Source organism: Lonchura striata, chromosome 3 (genome assembly GCF_050655825.1).
Source record: "Lonchura striata isolate lonStrDom1 chromosome 3, ASM5065582v1, whole genome shotgun sequence".
Classification (NCBI taxonomy): Eukaryota; Metazoa; Chordata; class Aves; order Passeriformes; family Estrildidae; genus Lonchura; species Lonchura striata.
This window is the reverse complement of record NC_140705.1, coordinates 14,859,413-14,882,031: the sequence shown is the minus strand read 5'-3', so window position 1 is coordinate 14,882,031 and position 22,619 is coordinate 14,859,413. Positions and strand designations below refer to the sequence as shown.

The following is a 22,619-nucleotide window of genomic DNA, read 5'->3' as shown; positions in this document are numbered from 1 at the left end:
GTGAGGGGGCTCGACTCCTTGCAGAGATGCCTCTCAGAGGCAGGTACCGAGCGTATAGACACTTGTTACCTTCAGACCATGCCTGGATAAGAAATGCCTGGAGAACATCATTCCACACAACCTGTGAAATACTCCCAATGTCTTAACCAAGCTTAAGGCAATGTAAGACAAGCTCAAGATTTGCTAAGGACTAAAAGCCATAGCTACACGTGAAGGAAGAAGCATCACCAGGACCTAAGCATCCCTATTTTGCAGACTCCTGCACCGCATGTTTGTTAAATAAAGCACTTAGGGAAGTCACGGAAACAAGAGTTTCCTAGAAGTCTCTAATTATTCCAAAAGCTTCAGACTTTCTGAAGGTAATCAGTGTTTAATAAAAACAAATGGCTTCTGCATTATTTGCTCCAGTTTAAAAGTCAGCCAGGAGATGGAAAGCTGCCCTAGTCAGAGGCTGGGACAGAGCTTTTAGGGCACCAGGCGCAGCGGCCCGCTGTGCTTCGGGAGGGAGCCCCGGCCCCCTTGCACCCACCCGTGGCTGCGGCCGCCGCCCCGCGCCTCGCAGCGCTCCGCCCCGGCCCTGCCCGGCCGCCGCTCCGGGCGCGTCCGCGCCGGCGGCGCCGGGAGCGGCGCGGGCACAGCAGGAGGGGCGGCGGGCAGGAGGAGCGGCGGGCAGGTAGAGCGGCGGGCAGGTAGAGCGGCGGGCAGGAGGGGCGGCGGGCAGGAGGGGCAGCGGGCAGGTAGAGCGGCGGGCAGGAGGGGCAGCGGGCAGGTAGAGCGGCGGGCAGGTAGAGCAGAGGTCAGGTAGAGCAGAGGGCAGGTAGAGCAGAGGGCAGGTAGAGCGGCGGGCAGGAGGGGCAGCGGGCAGGTAGAGCGGCGGGCAGGTAGAGCGGCGGGCAGGAGGGGCGGCGGGCAGGTAGAGCGGCGGGCAGGAGGGGCGGCGGGCAGGTAGAGCGGCGGGCAGGAGGGGCGGCGGGCAGGAGGGGCGGCGGGCAGGTAGAGCGGCGGGCAGGTAGAGCGGCGGGCAGTGCCCCGCGGGGCCCCCGCAGCCCCTCACAGCCGTGCTGGCAGCGCTCGGGCACCGCGGGGCCCCTGCAGCCCCTCACAGCCGTGCTGGCAGCGCTCGGGCACGGCGGGGCCCGGCCCGGGTGCCGAGGGGCGAGTGCCGCACCTGCCCTGCCCCGCGCACCTGAGAGCGTGTGGCGGGGATGCTCCGCGGGAGCTCTCGGGAGGGAACGGAGGATTGCGGTGTGGTGCCAGCCACTCGCTCTCCTGTCCTTATCTCTGCTTCGCAGAACAGTTGTCCGTCTATTCTCGCCACTGTTCCATCTGTGTGGCTCTGCCGATACCGTCCCTGTACACCAGGGCTTGCCTTCCTCCAGGTCCTTCCTATCGAGCCTGGGAAGAAAAAACACAGAGGAGAGCAATATTCTGTCTTGGCAGTGGCATCTTTTGCAGCCTCTATGTTCTACAGAGGTCTTGCTTTCATTTTTCCTTGCAAATGTCCAACAATTTGAGAGAGAATATTTATCAAGCAGAAATTCTTTATTACTTTTGGGTGGTTTGGTAAAGCTCCCAAGTTCCCCCCTAGGCACTGAACTTAAAGCGCAAGGCAAATGGAACAGGCTGGAAGGGAAAAGGGGAGGAGGAAGCTTCATTTCTTCATGCAGAAACTGGATGGAACAATCCTGAGAAGGAAGGAACGGCCACACTCTTTCCGTGGCATTCTGGAGAAGGTCATGTTCCATTTCAGCCTGAGACACACAACTGACTTACTCTCCTAGTGTTTCTGAAGAAAAGAAATCAATGATCTGTTCTAACTCTTTCTGTTCTTAGGGAAGAACACATTTTGTGTGGTGCTCTTTTAGCCACTTACCTGCTTTGAGTTTCTACAGTGACCAGCAGTGAAGGGGAAATATTAGATCATGTCGGAGTTCTGGCTAATTTCTGCCCCAGGAGACAGAACAAATCTGCAGGCATGGGAGAGAATGAACACTGTGACATCTAAATCCAACCTTTCCAGCAACAGTAAATTCCATATACCAGACTTAAAGGTAAGTGAGGGATGGGTTTGTATATGGGCAAAACAGCAGCATTAGCCAGGGCTAAAGACTTCTGGGATAAATATGAGGTTTATCATTTGGGATAATATGCAGAGAGTAGAAAGAGACTGTGGTTGGGGGATGAGTTGTGTTCAGTCAACTGAAAATTGATCAGAGAGAAAGAAATCATTGTGCTTGAAGCTAAGCTTCACATTGAAGGGTAAATGTGTAAGAAGTGAACATGAGTGAGATTTTAAATAACTGCATTGCATTCCATGTACAATTTGCTCCTAGTCATCAAAATCATACAGCATGGTATATCATAGATTGCTAATGCAAAGGGAGTAGCTGACTATCCACAGCCATGGCAGCAAGACTACTGACAGAGAAAAGAGTGTTGCTTTTTTGTATGCACACCTGAGATTGATAAGATTTTTATCAACCATGGATTTATTTTTATCATCTGTGGACCTTACTCCACTGAAGGAAGTAAAGCATTTGGAGTATCTGAAGACACCCATTTGCATTCTATATGTTCTACATAAAATTTGTTTCTTCTCCCTTAGATTGACCCTACATAATGTTGAGCTGGCAACATTACAAGAAAAGATTTGGCAATATGCTGCAATACCATAAACATGGGGTTATGACTGACAGTGATTCAAAAAGCAAATATTGGTCAGAAATGGCTTTGTGAGAGATTTATGGTAATAACAGAGAACACAGACTGACACCCCCTTTTGAATAAGTGCTGTTTCCCTTTGCTCTCTTAGTACATTTGACTTGTTTGCATGTGTGCATTTCCAGTCATTATTTTGTTTGGTTAAAGATTATTCTATGCAGCTTGATGGTACAGGATGAACTGAAAACAGGAAGAAAGACACTGCTGTGTAATCTTGAGACTACACATACTTTTTTCCTTTATTGGAAAAGGCTTTTTATGCTCTAGTTTTTGGGTAAAGGAATTACTACTATTTTCCATGAAGTAAATAAGGTTCTGCCAAACTGTTAAATTCACATGTACTAAGGACAAGTCAGTCTCCTTAAGGCTTTGCCAACAAAAGCCTTAGACAGAGTTGTGAATCTTTCACCTATTTCTCATCTTTTGCACAGGTGGGGACACTGGATGCTCTTGTTGGTCTGTCAGATGAGTTGGGAAAACTTGATAGCTTTGCTGAAAGGTAAAATAGATCTTATTTACCACCTACAAATGAGAAACAGACATTGTTTTTATGGGATGGTATGTCCTTGTGTTCACCTCAGACTCAGTGCAGCCTGGACTATAACTGGACTAAAGTGGATAGGCTTTGTTTAACCCTTGCGTTGATTATCATGGAGTTATCACAAAGAAAGGATCATTCCTTAAAATTTATCTGAATTATATCCACAGTAGCTTTGGTAGCACAGCAAGTGGCAGTGCTAGTGAAGCTGTTTCTCATAAGGAAACTGCTTTAAGTGGTGGGTTGTAGGGTTATTTTGCTTTGTTTTGTGCTTTTGTTTTTGTTTTAAAGAACATCCTCCCACCTCATCGAGAAACTTGATAAAACAACATTTAGAGAATGTGAAGCCCTCCCTGACCTTGTTTTGACAGAATATTTCTATTGAATTTTCTATCCCTTTTCAACCAGATAGAGGACTTTTAAGGATTATATTCTTTCGAATGAAGTACAAACCATTCCCTCTCAGGATTTTAAAATCCTTAAAAACCAGAGTATTGACTCATATTGCATCAAGCCTACTTCAGCAAAGACTCACATGATCTCCTTCCTGATAATTACCAAGTTTGCCTTTTAGGACAAACTGACCTGGGCATACAAAAGAATAATGTAGTACAGCAATCTAAGAAAATGCCAGGTAGACTTTGAGGCAGTGAAGGTATAAGCTGCTGGGTTTTTCTGCTTTGTTCTACTTTTTGCTTTGGCAGCTTACCTAATTTTGGTCACAGAGATATGAATTAGCTCTGGGTCTTTTTGCCTTTTTTCTCCCAGTCTGGACTGATAAGCATTTTCTTGTCTAAATATGCTCAATCCTTTCATAGATCTTTGTGTGGCAGTTGCAAAGGGATGCAGAAACCCTGATATAAACTGTTTGCATCTATGCTAGGCAGTTTAAGTAAAAGTTGGTCTGCTAGAATACATTTCTCCATAGCACTTTTGTTTTCTGATTTTACTAGTGCTACACAAGGGTTGTATTAGAATGATTGCATATGATAACTCTGGGTAGCACACAAGACTGATCTTTTAGAATCATAGATATGATTCATATCTCGAGCTAAAACTCATCATTGAGTCCAACACCCTGCTCCTCACAGGACTACCTAAAATTAAACTAGACAGCTTTTTCAGGACTTTAAGCAAGACAGTGCAACTTAATTTATCAACAAAACCATCTCCATCGTGACCCTGCCAAAAATACTGCCCCATATTCTTTGTAACATGTTCCAACTTCTTCTTCAATTTCAGAGGTTCTTGAGGAAGTGGAAATGGGGGCAAATTTGGGGAGAGACAGTGCCCATACCTGCTATGTGTTCTAATGGAAAGTGTTCAATGGTGCTTGTGGATCTCTTCAAACTGAATATTCTGAGATTCTGTGTCTCTAGTCAGGGTAGGAGATAGGAAGCAGCTGTGTGATCTGTTTGAGGGCTGCCAGAAATCATCAGAACTGATTTTTCAGAAAGGCATAACTAATTCCCAGCTTTGTGAAGAATTAGGAGTTCTGAAAAGTGCAGAATCCATGTAAGATCATGGAGGGCAGTTAGAACAGAAATGTCAGTAGGAGCTCCTTAGGCTCACTGACTCTGTTATCTTTGTCTTTACTTGCCAGAATGATACAGCTGCTTGTTCAAACTGAGCACCACTTTACTCCACTAATTGTCCCTTTAATGCCTCCTACTCTCTGATGGGCTCTAGGTAGGGAGCAAAGGGGTCAGTGAGGCAAGGACTCTTCCTGTTTGTCTCATTTACCTGTCAAGATAGGTAACCAGGAAGGAACAACAAGATTTAAAAATAAGAAAGGTGTTTTGAAAAATAAGAAAAATGCATTAGAGGAGTAACAGAGAATAACAATCATCAGAGGTATTAGCAGACTGAATCCCACAAGGACATAGAAAAGCATTTTGCATTAAATAAATGCCTCAGGTTTTATGTCTAAATTGTGATTCAAGGGTTAAAATGCCAAGCACTCACACTTGGTTGAAGTAAATGGCATCCAGAGGATTACAAGCCTGTTCAGATGACCTGAGCATTTATGTTCCTGGTCCTGTGAAAGAGCTGCCTGCTGAACTGTTGCTGGATAAACACAGCTGCCAGTAAAGCCAGGCAGTGCAAACCTGTCAGCACTGCCTCCTGCCAGGACAGCAGAGAAGGGGCAAGAGTTTGCAGGAGCTATTGTTTCCACATACTTTTATTATTTATTTACACAGGGAGGAGGAGTGTTTTTCCATGTCATCCTGTGGTAGCATGGAGCTCTCTCAAAAGCTGACAGTCTCCTGGGTGACTCTTACCTGTGGGTTCTCTTTGGTCCTTGGTCAGTGGCATACCTGGGAGTGGCCTCAGACTGCAGGACTTCTGGTCCCTGCAGTGTTTTGGAGGCCTGGTGGGTAGCACCCTTTCTTTCTCAGTATCATTTAAGGTGTTAGACTTTTTTTTTTTTGGAAGCTAATGACATTGCAGCTATTGCAGAAGCAAAATATCAGAGTTTCAAGACATAATAGTAGATTAAATTGAGTTGCTCCCTTTACAGATTTTAATTACTACTTCTTGAAGCAGTTTTGGTGAAACTCTCTCTTTTTATAATGCATAAGTTGATCATGATATTTGCTCAAGATGGGATTTATTTTATCTAAAGGCAGGGATCTGATACTTGGCTGTGAAAACTGCCCATTATTGGGTGTCAGTGTAGTCAGGGTTCCTCCAGGGATCTGATTCCTGTCATTTGCCCCAGATATCCATGGTGTGGAGGGGATAGGTTCTGTCTTTGCATGGGAAACGTATTAGAGAGTGAATTCCACTTGCATTTCACATAATGCAATGCAAGGCAGAGGCTAAGGCGGGACTGGAGAACATTCCTCTGGCACAGTGTATTCACACAGTGTTGCTGTATCCTGCTGCAGGGACCATGGGATGTGTGGGTGGGAAGGGAGCCAAGCTTTGCCTGGGCAGGTAGGATTGTCAGGTGTATGAGAGCACACACCTGTCCCACCCTCTGTATCCATGGAGAGAGGCCAGAGCTCTCTCCCACCTATCAGGTCAGCCACCAGATGCACTCAAGAGTAATGAAACCATTCTTTGGAGAAGCTCCTGGTTTATACATGTCCCTGTGAACTGCTTTCTCCGTAATGTCTTTAGCATCCTGCTATGCTGGTTTTACTAATTTCTATCTTGTTACAAGTCCTTTGGGCTCTCTGAGCATCATGAAGGAGACAAAAAACAGCTCTATGTACAAGCTGAAATTTGCAGAAGTGCTTGGCAAAGCTGCAATTGTCAGGGAACCTCTGTCTGGATCCCTCAGCCCCCGCCACAGCCTGAGTGTGGGCAACACTGCTGTGCTCTAACAACTCTCAGCTGCTGCTAGGCCCCTATGGGGCTGCAATTAGGTGGTGAAAAACTGCAGCAGCTCTGAGAAAGAGGTGAGAACTGGAGCACAGTGATATAGATTCCTCCTACAGGCACTCTGAACTGCATCTGTCCAGGGTCATGAGAAGAATGATTTGGGTTGAAAGGGTATTTTAAAGATCCTCTAGTTCCAGCTCCCTGCCATGGGCAGGAAAACCTTTCATTAAACCAGGTTGTTCAAACCCCTATCTAACCTGGCCTGGAATGCTTCCAGGGACTGGTCGCCCACAACTTCCCTGGGCAACCTGTGCCTGTGCCTCATCACTCTCACAGTAAAGAATTTCTTTATGTCTAGTCTAAATCTTCTCTTTGTTTAAAACTGTTGCTTCTTGTCCTGTCACTATAGGCACTGGTAAAAAGCCTCTGTCCAACTTTCTTATAGGATCCCTTTATATATTGAAATCACAAGATCTTCTCTTCTTCAGACTGAATTGACCCTAAACAGCACAAATTTTGAGTACTGTATTCTTGTCAGCATCAGCAATCTCAGACTTTTCCTACCTGTCATAGGACTGGAAAACCTTTCCCAAGACTCTTAAGTTTCTTCACAGTAACAAAGACAGATGCAACTGCTTTGCAGCACATGAAAGAAAAATCCTCTTCCCTGAGGTTTTCCTGGTATGTATACCTGGCCCAAAGTCCCTTTTCTGCTCTTGAAAACCACAGGATTGGTCACAACACATTGTTCAATCACATAACAGAATGCCCAAACATTGTAGATGCTCTTTTAGTCTCCAGCTCATCTGCAGCTGTAGTCTCCTTTCAGTAAGGAAAGAAAGAGAAATGAAGCAGAAATGAGGCCTGCTGTTTCACTCCCTGTCACAATGCCAAGGATTATGTCCACTTTGTGACTCTGCCAATTTAATGGTCAGGCAGCAACCTTGTAGCTGCTGGGTTTTATACAAGCTGTGGTCAGTCTAGGAGTTAGCAAACTGCAGGCCAAATTCTGTGAATATTTTTGAGTACAGAGGGATACTTAAATAACCAGAAAGTCTTGCAGCCTGTATGAAATAGGTACTCTGACTGGTGACAGGGGGAACTACTGCTAGAGTGACTTGATTAATCAATTTCTTAAAATGAGCAAAGAATAAGTGGTACAGTGGAGATTTTGTTCTCTAGGAGGGTCTCTGTACAAATCACTACTCTGAACTGGGCAGAAGGATTTGAATCTAGCTCTCCTACACCTTAAAGCAGTGTCTTGTCCACTATGCTAAACGAGAAGAGAGAATGAGTCCTGTAAAGAAAAGGAATAAGAAAGAAATTCCCCATCAAGCAAGATAACACTGCTATTTTCCCCTGAGTATTTTCTGAGAACCTTTTTTCAGTAAGCCCTAAGGATTTCTTTAGCATCCTATGGAACAGATCTTCAGTCAGTGTCTGTATGTAGCCTCCTTTGCCTTCATCGCCTTGGGAGATTTAAAAATTAATTTCTTGCCTATCTTGCCTTCTGGTTTCTGCTATGTATATAATGAGTGTACAGAAGACTGAATCTTGATATTCTGTAAGTCCAGAGCACAGGCAAAATGAGATTACCTACGTTTTTGCAGACATCAGTGTATTTAGAGGTAAGACATTTAGTTCTGTGTATCCTAGATTTTTTTATTATAATTTGAATTGCAAGTTAACCTGCCTTGCTTCAGAAGTGTTTTGTTTGGGCATTTCTCTGTTTATCAGATCACTATGAAACTGTTTTGTAATAATTTTGCTTCTTCACTAACAAAGTTTCTTTTGTTACACTTAAGCGTGATAAAGAAAATAGCCCAGTACATAGGAGAAGTTATGGAGGACTCAAAAGATAAAGTCCAGGAAAATCTTCTGGCTAGTGGAGGTAGGTGCTGTGAATGTGGGGGTTTAAATGCATTGATGCTGATTTTGCTTGCTTCAGAATTTGAGTATGTGCAATCGAAACCCTCACACTTTAGAAAGGACAACCATCAGCAACATTTTATAAGAATGTGTCTAGTCTGCTCCCATTTTTCTCAGCAGAAGCTAACTTTGGAGTGAAGATGAAAGTAAGAGACATCCTTGTTCACTCCTAACATGACTTAGCACACCTGTGTCCTCCCTGGGTTTGATTTCTTAAGAGCACTTAAATCTCATTCTGTATGGTTGTGTGACAACTGTTAGGGATCTGATAGTAATTTGCACTGCCCATCTATTCTGGAAAAATACAACAAAATTGGATGTGATATGCATGCTGATTACAGACTTACAGCATGATGCTTTTGGACAAACTAAGGGTGTGCAGTCCATCTCCCTTTGTCTACAATGTTGTACTTCAGGCCTGTATTAATAAAGGATGGGGAGGAAGTTCTTTTAGAAATGTCTTTAAATTATATAAAACTGATGTTCGATGGGTGCAATTGCTTGAGAAATACAATAATCCCATTTACTGTGTTTCAGGGCTAAAGGATAAAATGAAATGTCTCCAAAGTATGTTGAGGACTGATGGTTGTGGTGTTGTTACATGCATGCATTTGTGTATATTAGTGCTAGTCACAAGTCTTGGTCTGGTTGTAGAGATACAGTGATCAGGTTACGATGGATTTCTCAAGTAACAACCTCGTAGCTTGATCACGATATCCCTATGACTTGAGAAACAACAGGTTTTATTAATTTCCTTTGTTTCCCCTTTTTACACCATTTCCCCCCCCCCATCATCTCTGCATGTGTTGTATTAGAAAGATGTGGAAATTACTTGCATGTGTTATTAATTTCCTCTGTCTAGGTTTGGTCATCCAAGTAAATCATATTGGATTAGGACATTAACCTTTTTAAGATTACTGACTGCATCTTAAAAAATGAAGTCAGCTTTAGTATATGAGGATTCCCCTAATATATTACAGTGTCAGCCTTCATAAGCATCAGCAACTTTACTGGAACAATTCATCCTTCCCTTTCTGATTAGTAAAAGAACTATAAAGTTGAAGACTTTCTTGAGGATGTGAAATCAGAAACAAAATTATAAGACATGATTTCTTGTTTTGTGGTCCTGTTTCATACTATTTGACCGTCCCAAGATGGTTTTGAGTAACACTGACCTTAGCTCACTTGTATATAACCCCAATAGCAGTTTGGTAGTAGCTGTGTGTCTAAAAAGATTTTTTTTTAGATTTTTAGGGGGAAAAAAAGCAAAATAGTAAAAAATAAAGCACTTTTAGTTACATGAACTTGCACACATACACACAGACACTCAACTCTCCAGTGTACAACAACTGAAAGCAGCCATGTGCAAATTTCCCTCTTACAGAGGGAAATGTGTGCTTGTGTAATATAGAAACTTTTAATACATCATAACAGCATAAACAACCTTTCTTGAAATTTAAGTAAAGCTTTTCTTCAAATATTTGTGCCAAATTCTCTTCCATTTATGAAAATGTTAAACCTAAATGAATTTTAAAATTTGGTAAGTGATGGAATAACTTCATTCTTTATAGTGAGCCCAAAACAAAGCAAAATGGGAAGCATAACAATTTTGAAGAATTGAGTGTTTTGGGGGGGAGGTATTTAACACTGTGTTTTAGAGCTGGTGTGTATGTTAGATTACAGGACATGCAGGCTGGGGGTTCCCTGGGCAGCTGTGAGCTGGAAGGAATCATCTCTCCTGGGTGGGCAGCTCTGCAAAGCCTTTTAGAAGTGACTTGACAGATTCCTTAAACAAGGGATGCCATTCCAGGAGCATCAGGGTGCTGGGGCGGCTTAGCATTTTAAATACAGCTCTGCTAGTGTGTTTGTAGTAGTTCGTGCCATCCCCAAGATCAGGCTACTTAATTAACCTGCACCAGTGCCAGCTAGCACTGGCAAACTCACTCAGGAGTGAGCTTGAAAAACTGGACTGAGAACTCATGCTGTGCTCAACTGCCCAACATTTGGATGCTGCTGAGATTCAAGGAATGTGAGGATGGAAAGGACATGTGAAGTTCTTCAGGGAACTTCCATAGCTCATTAGCTATAAATCAGTCAGTGTCTGTCTTCAAAGGGCCTGTGTCTGCAAAGCCTAAACACATGAGCTTAGGAGACAGGCAGCAGGGTGAAATCCTTGTGTACCCCGTGCTGCAAATGCTGTGTGAACGTTGTTGCTGAAATATTTTTGACCTCTTTGCCTTCCCCACAGAGATCACGAGCAAGCATCAATGGAGAACTGTGCACACAGCAGCTATGTCATAGCTCTCCCAGTCTTCTGCAGTTTTGCCCCTTTTCTAGACCCTCCCTGTGCAGGACAATTTGCTCATTCCTGATGAGATATTAGCAGGGAGGGTTGGATCTTTGCCTTATGACTCTTGTCCATTGAATGTGGGGGACGTCGACACAGCTATGGTTTTGGAAGAGGGGGAGAACACTGCCATGGCAAGTGCTCTCTGCCTTCCAGGCAGTTTACCTCTTGCTAAGAAGCCTATTTCTCCTAACATAAGATTTTCCATGCTTTGGAAATCTAATAGGGTAAACTGACTCTGTTGTGGGGTGAGAGAAGCCCATGGAAAGGATAGTGCTCTCCTGCCAAGCGTATTCAGTATCACATGAGAGCGCAGAGTACCCTCAGCCTGGTAGGGTGGCAATTGCACAGGTTTTTTCACATTCCTTCTCATGCATCTTGGTTCAAAAAGTTTTCTACTAAACCTCAAAATCCAGCCCAAGAAATTGTGCTCAAACCTTGCTGTGGGACTGAACTCAATCCCTGAACAAGGCAGCAAAGAACACTGAAGGACCCCAGCATGCATGTCCTTTTACTTGGTCCCTTGAGCTTGTTTTGCTCCCTACCACCTTAGAGCAACTTTCCAGACATTCTTCATATTTACCCTCCTGGTCTGGAAGGAAGACCACCCTTTATGTGACTGCTTCTGGCCTCTTTGTCTAGACCTTGACACTCTGGCTGCTGCCTTTCCCTTGTCTCCCTAACTTTCTGGGGGGCAGTCCCAGCCCTTCTCATTGTGGCAGGATGCATGACTTTACCCCATCCTATAAAGGTCTGCAAGAACACTATGTAGTGGTGAGTTCAGCATCCAAAGACTCTCAGGACTCAGACAAAGAGCTGTTTGATTTCATGAGCTGCTGGAGGAGAATTCTTTATTTGGTACCATAATGAACTAAGCCTTAATGTTTCCTAACATTAAGAGCCCTTGATCTTCAAACAGTGAAACAGGAAAATCTTGCTCTAGGAGCTGGGTGCTGTATGTGTTCATTTCCCCTTCAATCTGGAAAGAAGCTATGGGTCCCTGTGGTCTGAGAGTGCATTGTCTTGGGGTTTGCATGCACAGATCCTTGCTGTGAATTTCTGTTCTTGGATGCTGTGACTGGATTTATTTATTATATAAATAATTATAAATAGTCTTTGTGTGAAATGGGAACCTCTGTGGGCAAAGTCAATGAGGAACTCCTCATTGCACCTGCATTTGTTTGATTTCTAGTGAGCACTTGACTGAATCAGAGAAGTGACATCTCTTATGGTCTTAGTACCTTTGATCAAGCTCTCAGCAACCCTGAATATTACTGCTGATCCTGGGCAAAAAGTATTTTTCTGATAGCTGATGCTGAGATTAAATTCGGGCATATTGCAGAAATCAAGACTGAGATTACACAAAACTGTTTTTACTGTGAAGAAGAGTAGATGTACACTGCTGTATCCCACTGATACAGATAATTTTACACTTTTTCTGTACTGTTAGGTGTAATTCAGAAAAGATTTTTGATTTAACTTTTGACTTTTGGGGATGTTTAGGAAGTTGATTAGATTTGGCATAGGATCTGTGCATATTTGATCTAGATCAAATCTCTGTTAGAATTGAGACGGGGGGGTTCTTGTTAATGCTCTAAAGTTAATCAAAGCTATGCCTAAGCTATAGCTGGTGACTACTCCCCAAATCTTGACCTGCCATCTGGTACATTACCTGCTTTCATGCATCTCTTTGTATTTTCAGTTGACCTAATTAGCTACTTGACACGCTTTGAGTGGGACATGGCCAAATACCCCATAAAGCAGCCTTTGAAGAATATATCAGAAGCATTAGCAAAGGTAAATTGTACTCCAGATTTTAAGATGTCATCATGGGGAAGCATGTCTTTTGGCTGGTTGTGATCCCTCCTCTCATGGTGGGAGAGGAGCCTTTGCCTCTGGTTTGGGCAGGAACAAACTCGGAAGCACACACTTTGTACTGAAGCAGTTGATATTATTTTAATTTCTACTGCAATAATAATGATACATCTATTGAAACCTATTCAGTCTGTAAGTATATGGCACTTTATCAAATTCACTACAGTACATTGATATGTTTTATGCACTATAATCCCCTTCATTGTAATTTTCTTTTTTTTTTTTTTCCCATATACTGCCATATTATTCTCTACTTCAGAGGTGTTTTTCATGAAATTGTTAGTCTGACATTAAATCAAAAGCCTTCTGGCTGGATGAATTATTTACACTGTCAGTTCATTCAGAAAGGGATGATGTGTTGCTGTTCAGCACAGGTAACAAATAAAACCATGAAGTTGTCCCTTAGGTACAGCTCTAGCACACCAACAGCAACAGCTGACTGAACCCTACTTTCTGCAGAGGCCTTTGCCTCAGGGGGGCTCTGACCCTGGCTCTCTCTTGGCCCCAAGCCGGTGGTTTTAGGGGAGCTGGAAGCTGTTTCTCTGTGTTAAGGTGGTAGTTGTGTGACAGAGCTGAGAACAAAGCCTCAAGCACATTGACTCCCTTTTTTCACTTTGTTTTAGCAAGTGACTCAAATAGAAACAGACCTGAAGACCCGATCAGCTGCATACAACAACATTAAAGGAAATTTGCAAAGCCTGGAGAAGAAAACTATGTAAGTATTTTGCACTGGGAATGCTGTTGCGTGGCTGAAATGTGGGCAGTGTGTCCTCACACCTATTGCAGTGTTCTGGTGGGAACAACTTTTCCAGCTTTGGGACATGCTGGGCATTTAGAGACCCAGTGAGAACAGGTGGTAGCTGGTGTGGTCAGTGTATCTCAAAATCAGCACAGGGAGACTAAAGTTCCTGGTAGGATTTTATTGACAGTGTGAGCAGGCAGTCTTGTAAAAAATCAACTGCTCTGATCTGATGGGACTTCAGGGAGTCAGAAATTAGATGAGCTGTGCCAGCTGGTGGATTCCTTTGCCACACAGAGCTGTGTCCTATGTTCTGAACAGCATTTGCAAAGCTCCCATAGGAAACAGCTCTGTCTTGCTTGATCCTGCACCTCACTAGCACCCCACTTATATTTTTGTTTTCTTTTTTCCTTCTGTTGGTTCAGGTAATGCACTGTTCAGGCTTCCCAAATGTTCTCTCTCCTGTCTTCATCTGCTTATGGTCTTTGCTGATGCCTGGGTTTTTTTCTAGGATATCACTGGGGAGAATGGTAAAATCCAGTAATTAGTAAATTTAGAACTACTTAGATGATGCTGTACAAGCCCTCACCCAACACATGCTCATATGTACTAGTGTTTCTACTCAGGATTGGGCACAGGGCACAGGTGGCTGCCTGACACTGCAGCCAGCCAGGCTGGCAGCCTGCTGGCCAGGGCTCCAGCAGTGGGAGGAGGGAGAAGAATGGAGACCACCATTCCATTCATCTTTAAATGCTGTCAACTCTGGTGTCCACCAGGACCAGAGAGCTTGGGTTGAACAAACATCTAATAAGCTACCAGTCTGTTAGTTAATATTTAGACTGGCCCAGTGAACCTCAAACCCAAAACTACTAGTTTAGGTCCTTCTTCATTCCTGCTGAGTGACAGGAAGGGCAACTCCTCTTCACACCTAGTGCTTTCCAGCCATATACAGCCAGCCGTGGCTATCTACATGTCCTAAGAATTAATGTGATCAGGTGGGCTTAGTATGTGGAGACATCCTGGAGACCTCCTGAAGGTCCCACCTGTGCATGAGACCGCTGCTCTTGCTGCCATTCAGCAGGAGGTGTCTCAGTGTGCTGGTCCATGGAAGTCCAGGAATGCCAGGTTGCTGTGATGGCTTAGGTCTGTAAGTACAACACTCACTCTGCCTGCAGCACAGTCACACAAGCAGCTCAACAGGCTTCCTGAGAGAGCAGGTGCTTCCCACAAGATGCAGTGATGACTGGGAGCAGATGTGCACTTCCCAAGTATTTACACCCTTACTGTAAAAACAATAGCAGCAGAATGGTGTCATTTTACATAAAGGGCATAAACTGGCCTCCTGCTAGTCATCAATATTGTGTCCTTTAGCATTAGTTACTTTTTGATTCTTTTAGTTGCAGTAAAAATAACGAAACAGCCGTTTAAGAAGTGTTGCTGTGTCCTTTAGGTACCTCCTTCTAGGCCTTCTTCTACCCCAGTATATTCTAATAGCTTCTCCACCCACAGCACAATGCCTCCAATGTTCCACTGCTGAGCTCCTGCTACTGTTATTTTTACTTTGTCTTCTTTCCATAGGGGAAATCTGCTGACCCGCACCCTGGCAGACATTGTGCACAAGGAAGACTTTGTTCTGAATTCTGAGTATCTTATCACGCTGCTCGTTGTGGTGCCAAAGTAAGGCAACAGTGTGTGCACACACCCCGTGTGGCATTGAGTCCCAGGCCTGAACACCAGAACCAGGTGATACTGGGTCAGGCAGGGGCAGCTTATGAGTGCCCTACTGAGACAGAGGTGAAACCCTTAACAAAGAGGAAAGAACAATTTCTGCCAAGAGTGGTGCTAGCACAAAAGAGGTAGACAAAGACTGCACCAAAGCTGGAGCATGACAATTGGCATGTAGGTTCTTCATGGTTATGAGTGGGTTCTCAGTCTCCTAATAGGAATAATATGAGATAAAACCCCCCCAGATTTTTACTGCAGCATAGGCAGTTTCTAAAAGGAATTAGACCTGTTCAACTCACAGTCTCTGCTGGCTGTGCCTTTGTAAGTGGCTATATATAGGATGACTGCCACCAAAGGAGAAGTTACACCATGTTCTCCTCAGAGCCCTACACAAAACTTTTCCTCTCATATAGCCCTGTCCCAACACACACATACAGCACCATTACTCTTCTGTCTCTGAAAAACAGATTGCAAAAAGCTATCCGAGGTAAGTTTGTTAACTTCATTATATGAGTTTATTCACACTAAAAAGAGACTTCTCTCTTTGCAAACTCTTACCATACCTTTTCCTTTACCATACTGTTCCCTTTCTCGCAGGACTGACATTCACCTGGAGTGCAGTCTAGCATCAAATAAGCTCTGGGATTGCACATAGCAGATATAGCACCCATGAACCAGAGCAGCTTGTGCAGGGGTCCTGGAGCATAGCACACTGTGTGGCAGCCTAAAAGTTTATGCCACATTCTTTTCACCATCAGTTTCCTGATATTGACCCTTCCTCAAGCCAAGATCCAAAGTGAAGATGGAGGGAAGCATCTCCTCAGCTGGTGACTAGGAGAGGAAAGGATAGGAGAAGCTTAATGTATCTTAAGGACATAACAGAGCACATAGAGCTCAATCCTTCTACCCTAAGTTATTAGCTTAATTAACTACATATATAAAAATTTGTTTTCTAGCATATATTTGTTTACTGTGCTTTGTTTTGTTTTGCTCAAAGGTCAAGCTACCTACAGTGGCAGAAGACCTATGAATCACTCTCAGATATGGTAGTACCTCGCTCCACCAAGTAAGTGAAATTCCAAATTAAGCTGTGTTTGTTTCAGATATCCCTATCGTGTTTCAGCCCCTCAAATTGCTAGATCCTAGAGGAAAGCACTAGTCTAAACACATAGGCTACACATTAATGTATTTGCAATTCAAATAGAAATTAGTTTGTTTAAGGAAAGTACAGATGAAAAGGTCATTTTTTACAATTAGCTTCCCTTTTCCAGTAATTCTTTTTATTTTCAACCAGGCCGTTGCTTCTTTTTGTGTAAAACAGGCAATTTATTACATTAATTGAGGTATTGTTCAGATATAATCACATAGAGCTTTATAGAAAGTACTTTATAAAAAGATGAAACACTAGATCTGCATTTTTAATTGTTTCTTGTTGTAACATAGAGTAATTCAGCATACTGTCATTTGCACTAGCAAGAGCCATATTAGCTCATCCTTTCACCTTGGGTAAAAACTCTTTCCTAGGACATAAATACTCCATTGCTCAGCTCATGCAGACTATGAGATCCAGTCCAGGGCACAAGAGCTGACAATTACCTGAAATGCAGAAGGTGGAAAGCATAGAGAAGAAAACAAGCTGTCTTGTCTACTGCCTGTCACAAAAACCCACGTGCACAAACCCACAAAAACCACGTGGGGAAATGTTACCAGGAAACACAGAAAAATCAGGCAGGCAGAATATGTGTGTATTACAGTGGGTTCAGGAACTAAGCCAGTTGAGTTTTACATTGAGATAGAGTAACCAGTGCAATAAAGTAATTGTTCCCTGTTTCTGTCACAGCAATTTTCAAAAAGCACGGTGTTGTTCAGTATCATAAACGAAAATAAAAAGAATTGCAAAAAGGCAAGATGAGGTAGGTTAAAAAGGCATGAGGGGTTTGCCATGTCAAATCATAGCAGTGAATTTCTCTCCCACAGAATGATTGCTGAGGATGCAGAGGGAGGACTCTTCACTGTGACCCTATTTAGAAAAGTGATGGATGACTTTAAGGCTAAAGCCAGGGAGAACAGGTAAGAAGCCCTGCCTGCTGGGCAGGGCAGGCTAGCAAGAGATGAGGATCAGGGGAAGCTTGTGTGCAGCATGTTGAATCCATCACTGGTTTTAGGACTTCTTGACTGCTTGGGTTTCTGTTGGCCGTAAAGCCACTGAGAAGGCAGGGTGGGAAGGAGTTGTGGTGGCAGAATCAGTGATCCTGTTCTTACACTCCAAGTTACAGATCCTGGAATTGCCCTTTCTGCTCTCATTCTGCTGAGAGCAGGAAGCTGGCTTTCTGGGAGTGACTTCAACTCCTATCCTCCACATACTTTAACTTGTTAAATGGCTAACTTCCCATACCTGCTTCTCCTGGGGAAAAAGAAATGAGTGTGCATATTGCCTGGACTAAGGCATGTGAAAGACAATGTCATTCAATTGTAGGTTCATGGTTCGAGAATTTTATTATGATGAGAAGGAACTGAAATGTGAAAAGGAAGAGCTCATGAAATTAGCTTCCGACAAGAAACAGCAGTATGTAAGTAGCACCTTGTGAGTTGGTGGCCACATAGTGGTAGCCTTTGCTACCAGCATGCCTAAGCACAAATTTCTCTCTCAGAAATGGCCTTATGGTTCCAACTGTCTCTGGTGAGCTCAATTTAGCCCATAAAACTGAGGCATAGAAAAATAACAGTGATTTGGCCTAGGTCACTTGAGTTTCTGATAGACTGGGAGCCACTATCAGGCTGCCTGAAACTATCCCAGCAGCCCATGATGGCCTCAATGGCACTGTTGGCTGTGGAGCTGCTTCATTCAGCGAGGGGATCACAGCACTGTTCTGGTCTCACAGGGCCCCTTACTGCGCTGGCTGAAGGTGAACTTCAGTGAAGCATTTGTGGCTTGGATTCATGTGAAAGCCTTGAGAGTTTTTGTTGAATCTGTCCTGAGGTGAGTAAACAGAGTACAGGCAGAGATTCCTGGGGAAGTCAATTGTACAGCTCTCTTCCTGGTGCAGTTCGTTTGTGGGAGGAACCCTTACACACCTTGTTTTGTCTTGCTTGAGGTATGTGCCTTACACACTTCATTCCAGGAGCTCACAGGAGACAATACAGATGTCCACAAAAAAGGTGACATACGAACCTGATGAAAAACTGTTTTTGGGGGGGCACTTACAGGGAAGGGAGAAAGACACTGCTTAGCTGACTTTTGGCTTCAAAAAAATGCTTTCCAGTGAGGAGGCAGCATTGTTTCTGCAACACACCACCAGTGGGCATGCCTGGAGGCTGAGGAGGGAGAAGGGCATGAGCAGACAGCTGTGGCCCTTCCCAGCAGATGATCATGTATGTTGTGTTCCGAGGTATGGCCTCCCTGTGAATTTCCAAGCAATGCTGCTGCAGCCAAACAAGAAGTCTGTGAAGCGCCTGAGAGATGTCCTGAACATGGTCTTCAAACACCTGGATGAAGTTGCAGCAGCAAGTATAATGGATGTACGTATTTGGATGCAGGTGTAAGTGCTGTAGCTTCTCAGCTTAGCTGAATGAACACTTCCACTGGGGTTAGTGCACGCATCTGCTCACATCTTGCAATTACAGGAATCCTGGATGCAGCTCTAATCCCAGCTGGTTACAGACTGGTTTAGGGTGAACTCAGATTATGATGCAGATGCAGAGATTGTTTATATTTTCTGTTGAAGCATCTGATGTTTACAGCTACCAGAACAAAATAGGTCTACTCAATTATGGCTGCTCATTTACATAAAAAGCTTAAAATCTACTATAAACATTCAGATCAACACAAGCAAGAAAAATTACTTTGGAACTAAACCCTAGGACTGTCACACCTCTGTCCTCTGTAAAAGGCTGTCATTTATAAATAATTTATGCCTTCAACAAGCAGCAGTACTTGCTTTCTTCTTCCCCATATCCTCAATTGCAATTCAAAACAATTTAGGCTGAAGAATAAATGAGCTAGCAGGCCTTTGAAACAACCTAAACCCAGCAAGCACAGGTCCTATTGCATAAAGGGAAGACAGAGATGAGTTGCTGCAGAGCTGAAACACACAAAAATACTGCAAGTTCAAACAGCACAAGCATTCTCAATACTAATTACATTAGGCAACCTGAAACAAGAAGCAGAGCAGATTCTCATTGGTGAATTCCCACCTTAAACATGGCACGCACAAAGCTCCATTGCTCCTGTGGGAAAGGAGCACAAAAGCAATCCCCTGGAGCTTGGAACTGCACAGGTTTACTGGTACTAAAGCCATTATTCCTTTTGCAGCCTGGCATGGACATCCCTGGGTTACAACTGAGTAATCAAGAATACTACCCTTATGTCTATTTCAAGATTGACCTCAGTCTTCTTGACTGCAGTTAAAGAAGAATTGCTCGAGCTTCATCTATTAATTTTCGACTGTCATGTTACCATAAAACAATCTTTAGCTGCTGAAACTCAAATTAAAATGCAGATACTGTAGCAGGATGATCTTCCTACCACTTCTAGTAATTTTTACAGTGACTACAATAAAAGTTATCTCTTATTCATAGTTTTACAAAAGCATATTTCAGAGGCAGAGGTACTATGGTAGTATTTATTTTTTTTTGGTAAATTACAAAGATGGAGTATCTACTGGACTTGAAATAAAACAATTTAAAAAGCATGGTGGCTAATGGATCTACTAGGTGTATACAGTCCTCTTTTTCTAACAAAGCAAACTTAAAAAAACCCAAACAGAAAAAGCAGAAAGCATCAGAGCAAAGCCCAATGTTCCATTAATTTAACAAAAAAACCCAAAAGCTTAAGAGGAAAGATGCTCAAAAGTGCTGTGGGACTTGTCATAATATGACTTACAGTCCCAAGTACTCATGAGTTTAGTTTTTGCAAAGATATTTCATTTAGAACAGTTCCATTACAGCTCATCTGCTGGGATGATTTAAGAGTTGGAGCACATCTCCTGCACAGAATCAGCAGTTACTGCTGACTGCCCATGGTTCTGACACTGCCTTTCATAGGGATGAGCTACGGGCAATCTCTTACAGACACCAGATGACAAATATTATTTCCTTGAAAGAAGGGGAATATTTCAGCTCTTTCATTCCTTATTTATTAACAAGCTAATCACATCAGGGTCACTTCACTAGACACCAATATACAAGATATGGAGAGCAATAAAATAATAGTATTTTTATTAAAAAAGCAGCAGCAAACATCCCTATCACAGTCCTGATTCCCCTTCCAAAGGAAATAGCAGTTTCAGATCAAAACAATGCCAGATGGGAAGTGAAGAAATATTACTCTATTTGCTGGAGACAGCACCAGGGTGGTTTTCTGTTAGCACCTGGAAATCCTTATGCCCTAAAACACAGATTAGCTTCATCACTAATCCAGGGGAAAGACCAACAGCTCCCAGCATCACTCACTGCAGCAGCAACCCACTTCCATTGTTTTAATGATCTTATGAAGCCTGGCATAAAGAAAGAGAAAGCCCCTGAGAAGGAATAGGAAAAGGAAGACTGAAGACCATTTAAACTAAGATTGTCCATTTTATCAAGCTTTAGCCAAACTGTCAAGATCTCACAGCAAGGAAGTGGTTTAGGACTCCTCTCTGCACAAGCCTCTCTATTATACAGTTAACTTTCAAGAGTCCAAAATGGGACTGCTTGTACTATGTGCACCTTTCTTACTCTATACAAGACTAACACTGTGTGTCAAAAAATATTTTATTCTTTAATTGAAACAGAAGCTGAGCAGGTTCCACCTCCATGAAAAAAATTACAGTTAAAATTGGTTACACTAACAGCCTCCAGTAAACACTCAAACAGCACATTATCAACAAAATAAAACCCAAGATGTTCCAAAGAAATATCCATGTTGTCCTCAAAATATTTGTTACACAGAATACAATCAAGTTTACTGGTTATGACAATTCATAGAATTTCTGCAATGTTTTCTTGAGATGCGTACAGTCCACTGCTGCAGTGCACCCAATAGCACAATGTGTCATGTGCTACTTCTCCAAAAAAAGGCCACTGAAATATCTGTCTGACTGTGATCCAGGCTGCAAACTGCTGCGCAGGCTCTCCCAAGAAAAGAAGTTTCCTGAAGATCTCACAGCTCATCTTTACCCAAGTCATCCAGATCCACATCACTGAGATCAATGTCATCTTCAACTGGAAGCTGTTAAAAGGGGAAGGTTTTGAGTACATGTTTAGAAGTGCTTAATGCCAGGAGACCCCGAGTTGAAAAGATTCTTACTTCATCCTGAGAGTAAAGCTCTCTCTTGTCATCTCTTTCATTCAGAAAACTCAAAGTGCACTAAGCACAGGACAAGTGATCAGAGTTTAGACTAGGAGGTTGTTTTTTACTAATCAAAATACTCCAGATGAAGGCTATACAAAAACTTTGTAACAAAACTACTACCATATTCAGTGTTTTTATCTATCTAAAGTAGATCAAAGGACTTCAGTAACTTTGGTTTTGTTGAATCTTAGGAAGGCAGACTTGGTTACCATGTTATTTATTACACAGGCTTTACCTAAGAAGTTTTCTGGCATTAAAAACTTGATGGCAAGGTCAGCATATTCAGAATTCCACAACACTGGGCTCGTGAATGCATGCACTACCAGCTTCCTTAGTCAGCACTGGTATTATATCTGCCTCAAGTGATCCAGCTTTCAGATCACACATCCAAACAGGCAGGAACATCTGGTCTGCAATGTCAGATGATCAATGTATCATTTGGTTTGCTGGCAGGATTAAGATAATGGGAAACCATCAACACAGCTTGCCATAATCTTCTGAGAACAGGAACTTTCACACTGACAGCTGTTAGTTACTCTATCCTGTCCCTTATGAACACAATTGCTGAGCACTTTCAGAAATGGAGTATCTCTTACCTCACCATCTTTGCCATCCCAAGGTTCAACTGAATGAATTTTGGGGAAAGCTCCACCACCCACTGGTGCTGTAGAACCACGACCAACAGAGAGTTCCCTGAGAAAAAACAAGTAGAAGTTAAATTTAAGAAATTCCTCCAACTTCTATCCATCTGGAACACAGCCTGCTTCAGATAAAATGAATACAAGGTCAAGATTTAATCTCTTTAAGTAGAACTAAACTGTCTGGATGCAAGAACTTCAAGAAGCAGAAAACGACAGAGCCCTTAAAGCAGCATTGAAGGTTTACAACTGGATTCAAACACATCTGTTAAATACACTATTTCATATTCAAACAGTGTAAAAATCACAGATAAGTGTGGCCTCTTTAACAGTGATTTCTTTAGTGAGATCGCCTCCATGATTTCCAAAGGGTACAAGGTAACCAGCTTTGTTTGAGACACTCTATCTTGAGCTTGTTAGTTAGGCTTGCTCAAAAAGCCCAGCAT

At 43.0% G+C, this 22,619-nt stretch overlaps 2 protein-coding genes across 13 annotated transcripts in view; one reads left to right on the top strand and one right to left on the bottom strand.

Annotated features, from left to right (window-relative positions):
• The first annotated feature begins 573 nt into the window (after nt 1-573).
• ATP6V1C2 (ATPase H+ transporting V1 subunit C2) lies at nt 574-19,895 on the top strand. 12 transcript variants are annotated; one of them, XM_085576304.1, is made up of 14 exons: nt 574-673; nt 1,834-2,051; nt 3,153-3,220; nt 8,395-8,480; nt 9,056-9,085; nt 12,568-12,662; nt 13,364-13,455; nt 15,058-15,156; nt 16,202-16,270; nt 17,182-17,274; nt 17,681-17,774; nt 18,087-18,184; nt 18,594-18,723; nt 19,517-19,895. In XM_085576304.1, exons 2-14 carry the CDS (start codon nt 1,923-1,925, stop codon nt 19,610-19,612), a joined length of 1,179 nt encoding a protein of 392 aa, XP_085432430.1. In that variant the 5' UTR covers nt 574-673; nt 1,834-1,922; the 3' UTR covers nt 19,613-19,895. The 12 variants fall into 12 exon arrangements, with proteins under 12 accessions (XP_085432430.1, XP_085432437.1, XP_085432434.1 ...); XM_085576308.1 differs by having other exon boundaries at nt 633-689; XM_085576307.1 differs by lacking the exon at nt 574-673 and adding an exon at nt 697-737.
• Nucleotides 19,813-22,619, bottom strand: part of PDIA6 (protein disulfide isomerase family A member 6) — an 18,701-nt gene continuing 15,894 nt past the window's right edge. The window contains exons 12-13 of the mRNA XM_021525403.3: nt 22,132-22,228; nt 19,813-21,412 (exon numbers count right to left, since the gene is read on the bottom strand). Coding sequence (XP_021381078.2) covers nt 21,344-21,412; nt 22,132-22,228 — 166 coding nt within the window. The 3' untranslated portion in view covers nt 19,813-21,343. The remainder of the gene's footprint in view (nt 21,413-22,131; nt 22,229-22,619) is intronic.

Bases quoted from the DNA above. Each gene is read 5' to 3' on its own strand.
- ATP6V1C2 (XM_085576304.1), top strand. From the start codon at position 1,923: ATGTCGGAGTTCTGGCTAATTTCTGCCCCAGGAGACAGAACAAATCTG. The intron at 16,271-17,181 runs GTAAGTGAAATT...TCTCTCCCACAG, and splicing joins GTAGTACCTCGCTCCACCAA to AATGATTGCTGAGGATGCAG. The intron at 17,275-17,680 runs GTAAGAAGCCCT...ATTCAATTGTAG, and splicing joins GCTAAAGCCAGGGAGAACAG to GTTCATGGTTCGAGAATTTT.